The 6,305-nt window shown below is 41.2% G+C and overlaps 1 protein-coding gene across 1 annotated transcript; it reads right to left on the minus strand.

The window, feature by feature from the left end:
- Positions 1 to 1,638: 1,638 nt before the first annotated feature.
- On the minus strand, positions 1,639 to 2,382 carry LOC140859299 (uncharacterized). Its single transcript, XM_073260961.1, has one exon. It carries the CDS (start codon positions 2,380 to 2,382, stop codon positions 1,639 to 1,641), a length of 744 nt encoding a protein of 247 aa, XP_073117062.1.
- Between the last annotated feature and the right edge of the window lie 3,923 nt (positions 2,383 to 6,305).

Here is a 6,305-nt window from a genome sequence, read left to right on the forward strand (position 1 = left end):
AAATTTTAAAAATATATACTTTAAACTACCTATTTTTCATTGAAAAAGACCTTTATCGATAATAAAAGCAGACTTTTTCTTATCTTCAAATGTCATCTAGATTTGGTTGTAGCTGAAGAAGGCATCCATGAAAGTGAGAAGATTGTGACTCGATGTGGCATCCACCAATTGATTGATTCATGGTAGGAGGTAACTATCCTTCAAGTAGGCTTTATTGAGGTCAGTGTAGTCTATACAAATTTGCTACTTTATGTTGGCCTTCCTTACAAGGACCATGTTCGTAAGCCATTTTGGATAGATCACGTCCCTAATGAAGTAGCACCAATCAGCTTGTCTACCTTTTCGGCAATGGCCCTCTGTCACTTGAGTGTGAAGCTCCACTTCTTCTACTTGATTGGTCGATGGAGGCAGTCTGTGTTCAGTCGGTGCATCATTATTTCTAGATTGATTAAGGGCATGTCCACCACCAACCAGGTGAAGACATCTACTTTTTCTATAAAAAGGAAGTCAACTGGTTTCAGATTACCTCATTTAGATTCGACCCTGTTTGAACCATATACTCTTCATTTCCATCGTTTAGGGGGATCATCACGAGGTCCTCTGTGGGCTCCCCTCACTCTTCGGTCAGTTTGTCACAAGTGTCCAACCCTTCGATAGGAAGGTCGGCCAAGGGGTTCGCTCCTTGAAGGGTGGTCGTGTAGCAATGTTGAGCCAGCACCTGGCCTCCACGAACTTCTCCGACCCCATGCTTAATAGAAAACTTTATCAGCAAGTGGTAGGTTGACACCATAGCTTTGAAGGTATTCAACCTCAGTCACCCTAAGATAGCATTGTACGCTGAGAGCATTCTAACAACCAAGAAGTTGATATTCATAGTATATTGCTTGGGCCCTCATCCCACCTTAATCAATAGGGTGATGACCCCTTTGACTCATATGGCATCTCCGATAAAGCCTACAAAGGGAGAATCGAGCCTATCCAATCGATCTAAAGAGACACCCATTTTGAAGAATGCATCATAAAATAAAACATCGATCAAACTTAAATTATCTATTAGGATGCGACATACATCATAATTTATAATATTTAAAAATACAACCACTGTATCATTATGCGAGAACTGGACTCCCTCTGTATTTCTTTCAGAGAAAGTGATCGCTTCCTCCGATTTCTATCTTTTGGCCAGTCTGTCAGATCCTGTTCCACCATGCCCCCAAGTGATAGTATTGATCACGCCAGCCACAGGTCAGTTCTCTATGGGTTGCTCCTATTGAGGCAGCTCTTGGTGCCGAGGTGCTTTTGGTGGCCTTGCAGGGCCTTCTCTTGCGCGGTGAATGAAATGATCTAGCCAGCCTCACCAGATGAGCTTCTCAATCTCATCCCGAAGGTGGATGCAGTTCTCGATATCATGATCATGGTTCTGATTATAGAGACAATATCTTTCCTATGCATGATTCTCTAACTAAGACTTCATTCTTTTTGCTCAGGGGAGAAGCTCCCTGATTTCTATGAGCACCTATGCTCTAGTGGCATTTAGAGGAGTATAATTGGCAAATCTTTTTAGGGGGCACCGGTGCCTTGGTGATTGGTGGTGCTGTCACTGGGGCTTATAAGCTGTTGGCTCCAAGGAGTTCTAGATCATTGGCATCGAGGTGGAGTTCTAAACCACTGTTGATCCCTCAGAGGTCCTCTTGAATTGAGGAGAACTTGAAACTTTCCTTTCTCCCTGATCATAGGATCGACCAAGGTGTCGTGCTTCTCGAAGGCCTTATCAGCTTGGGCATATTTTTCGACCCGATCTAGCATCTCCATGAAGTCCTTTAGGTACTTCTTCTCTAGGGAGCAGAAGAAATTCTTCTGGAGCCCACCATTAAAGGCAGTCATAGTGACTGACTGGTCCAGGTCGTACACCTCAAGGGTTGTCGCATTAAAGCGGTTCATATAGTTGTGGAGGTGCTCCCCTTCCCTCTGCTTGATATTCATCAGGGAGCCATTTTGTCGATGCTGCCTTTTGCTAGTCATGAAGTGGGTGACAAATGACCTGCTTATCTGATTAAATGAATGGATGGAGCCCAACTTCAAACCTATATACGAGTCTTGAGCCACCTTCTTAAGGGTAGAAAGGAAGGTTCGGTACAGAATTACGTCACTGGCTTCGTGAGGGAGCATGAGAGCCTTAAAGCTCTCCAAATGGTCCATTGGGTCGATTGACCCATCATAGTTTTCTAGCTGAGACATTTTGAAGTTGTCAAATAGTGGCTTCTGCATAATTCTATCATCGAAAGGTGGGTCAATGTGGAAGCCGACCTGATCATTTCGGTCTACTACTTGGTGTTGCAGTGCCTCGATCCATTGATTCACCTCTTGGAGTTTATAGTCCATGTTAAGATCATGGACTGTGAAGAACTCTGTGTGGCGTGATGGGGACTGGCCTGGAGTGGACCTTCACCCTAAAGAGTGGATATTGAATGCCTTCTCTGCTTAGGGCTCCAAGGCCAGCTCAGTCATGTTTGCTTATCTTGATCCAGACTTCACAATAGGGATTGAGGAGGTTGCTACTGGGGTGCCTTCTACGCCAGATCCGAGTATTGCATGGCGTTAACTATCATAGTCAATGCCTGCATGTAGGCAATCAGAGTATTGAATTGACCTTGGTTTACCTCCACAGCCAGTGCAGGAGACTGTGGAGGTGCTTCTAACTGCTGAGCTAGAGCATGGTTTCAATCGAGCCTTCAACCAGTCAGGATGCCATGTGAAGAAAATCCAATAGCATGCATGATACAAAATTAAAATGCAACGAAAAGTAAAGAAGATTAAAACTATTTAATCTAACATGCATGCAAGAGATTGTATCTCTAAAACACCAGGATCCCTCATAGTTAAGATTAAGATAAAAATAAAAGGGAGAAAGATCTGATCTTTACCTTATACAGATAGATCTTCACCATAATTCGATGATCGTGAATGTCTTCAAGATTTTTTTAAAGCTGTATATGTATCTGATCTCTACAGGTATCCACATGATGATGATATAGTTAGGAAACCTGATCTCATCGGAATGCTAGCTTTTTTGCATGGATTACTTCTTCGATGTTGAATCTTTTTCTTTTTCTTTTTCGCTTCTCAAGAGAACAATAGAGAATTAGAGGAGGAGGAAGATGGAGAGGACATGGGCATGAAGGGTAGGGGACGTCTAACTCCTTCGACATTGAAAAGAAGAAAAAAAGGAGGCATCAATCTGATTTCAACACCCTTCTTTCCTCTTCTTTTCTTGTGCACCACAATTTCTTTTATGCGTTAACACCTTCACGCCATTTTTTTCTTTTGTGCATTGAGAGGAGGCCCTAATCCCTTCTCACGTGAAATCCTTATCTCAATGCCCTAGGTTTTTTGGATAGGATCCTAGAGCATTGGGACTCTATAAGATGGAGTTTGCCCCATCTCATGAGGCACCTCCTTATCTCCACCTAAAACAAAAGCACCAGCAATTCTAGGCATGATCTCACTTTGATGCATGATCTTAAGGAGAGAGTCCTTCTGCACATTAATCATCTTTTATGGATAGAGTCCCAATGACCGTGGACTCCGACCAAATGAAAATCCAATGTGGTTTGGGTTTCATAATAAATCAAATACTTATTGAGTCCAAAACTTTTTAGACCAATGAAACCTGATCAGACTCAAACTTAGACTAAGTCCACTCAAATTAAAATTCTAACTTAATTTGATTAGGACTCAACCCCAATTATTTGATCAAATCAAATAATATAGCAATACTTACAAATAAGTCTTCCTTTAACTCACTAACTGTTAGCAAGTCCTCTCTTGTAACTTTTACAAATCAGTCCAATCATCAATCATATTGATCATCGAATCTTATAGCGATTCGAAATCATAATTTAATTATCCAATCAATCAGAACCTCTTATGTGTATGGTCCCATAGATTCTATTCTGTTTGATAGTGAGATATATTGTGATCTTTATTACTAATATTATTAAAACTCCTTTCAATAGATTGGAACAGTTTCAATTCATCCAATGAGAATTATTGATTATCAAAATAATTCTCGTTAGTCTCATAATCCATCAATAATGCCTAGCAGCATATAGTGGCAACCTAGTAGAATGAAAGATATTGAATCTTTAGTTATATTTACCATATAATAGAATTTTTTTATCTTGAGTCCTGACAAGATGGAAGTTATGGAAAGCTCATAAAACCCCATCATTTATCATATATAAGATTTATTCAACTCGAGTTCATAATGTAAAATCTTATGAAATTTTTTTTTCATTATTCATACTGCCATCCCATGGTCTTCAGAACTCAGCCTCATAAATCACATAAAACTACTCCTTATCTACCAAGATTGATAGATCCTATCTAGATGTACATCCTATTCCTACAATAAACTTACTACAACCAATATACACCGTAAGGATCCATATAGCTAGGCACCCCAAACCTAGGTCGGTTGGCAATGTTGGGGATCATCTTGATGATGAGAGCAGCGATTAACACATGGATCAGCGATCAGGCGCTCTTGGGGTGGGGATCGGATGCCAATATCAAGGTGGCAGCCAAGGCCAAGGTCAGTGGCCGACACATGGATTGGTGGCCGATGTGCAGGTCAGCTATAACCAAAGTCCACTTGCATCTTCGGATCAAATACTAAAATTCTATCCATACCAGATATGGTTATGACTATGGATATTAGTCGAATGCTCAAACTTTTATTCATATTAGAACAGATCCATATATGAAAATAGATCCAGACATATATTATCTGATCTACTTTTACCTTTGTGTGATATTGATAGATACTTCGATGCCACATAGGAAGATAAATGGTTCATAACCATCGGGATTTGTTCCAAGTGGATGCCCTACTAGCAGCGCTATTGGTGAACAACAGGCATCACAGGTTGGGTCGTCATGACATATTTACAAGCTCAGCAAGTGATAAACATCTTCAATGGACTGATCGGTTCAATCCTATCAAAGGATCATGGCCCATATGAGATCTTTCTAATGGATGATGGATTAGTTGTATGATGTTGTCTATTAGCCCAAGTTCAACTTGGATAAGAGCTGGGGAGGTCTACTGGAGGCAATTACTAGCCAAGAGGCCACGGTGTTAAAACTATTTGTTGACAAACAAGAGATCTCCTCGACTATGATTATAAAATAAGCCAACAACTCATCATTATGTTGTTGATCACAATCCGACACCAAAGTACCCTTAAGTCAGTTTTGCAGCGAGTACAACCAATACGAGCCCTGAGGTAGTTGATAAGCCTGCAGACTCCCATTTACAAATATAGAAGTGTTAGGATGCTAGAGAAAACTAAGCTTCAAAGGTAGATGCCTATAAGAAGGGTAAGGCTAAATATTGTGTTGGCAAATCCTCAAGATCCAAGAATCAAGGTAATCGAGATAATTCATCGGTGAGTATAGGTGTCACAATTAGACCGATCCCATGTTTGCAATTCCTTGGTTAATATGAGGCCAACCTTGAACCTAAGTTGAATCTTGGAATAGGCAGATCTGCGATTAAGTAGGAGGAGGAACAACGTTGGCATGAGAGTTACTACAAGTGGGAAAATTTCTATTTTGGGACTTAGTTGAATGCCTCCTAACGTGGCTTAAGGCAACCTTTCATCCCATTCACGGGGTACGTCCCCCAGAATCTGAAGGTTGGAGAGTATCAGCCGTAATTGGTACCTTCCCTTTTAAACCAGATGCGTATGCCAAATTTTTGGACTAGGGGCAACCTTAGCTCAAGTATATAGCCTACAATTTACATTGGAACCCACCGTATCAACCAGCCTTATGTCAATATGCTCAACCCATTCAACACCACATCAATGTTTTGGGCCAGCAATGAGGTTGACATACAGATAACCAGAGTGACATGATCATCTATATGAGTTCCCAGAGGTCTATAAAGTCCCATTCAAGTTCTCAAGATTTTCTGCAGATGATAATCTTTCTATTGTGGAGCACATAGGACAATTTCTGGTCTAGTATGGTAAGGCAAGAAATAATAAACTCTCCAAATTTAGCTCTTCATCAATGCATTAAGCAGACAGGCTTTCACTTCACACATTAATTGCTGCCAAATTCTATTCCCATATGGCCAGATTAGAGAGTGTTGCGGCCAATCCCCTCATCGTCTGGTCGCCGGGAACGAGCGCCTGCAAAAGAAAGTCCACACTGATCGAGGTGGCTCCGGCGGGACCTCCGACGGTCAAGTCAGAGAGGAGACTAGGCAACAGTGAAAAGAAAACAAGGAGCTCAAC

This window comes from Elaeis guineensis, chromosome 7 (genome assembly GCF_000442705.2).
Source record: "Elaeis guineensis isolate ETL-2024a chromosome 7, EG11, whole genome shotgun sequence".
Lineage (NCBI taxonomy): Eukaryota > Viridiplantae > Streptophyta > Magnoliopsida > Arecales > Arecaceae > Elaeis > Elaeis guineensis.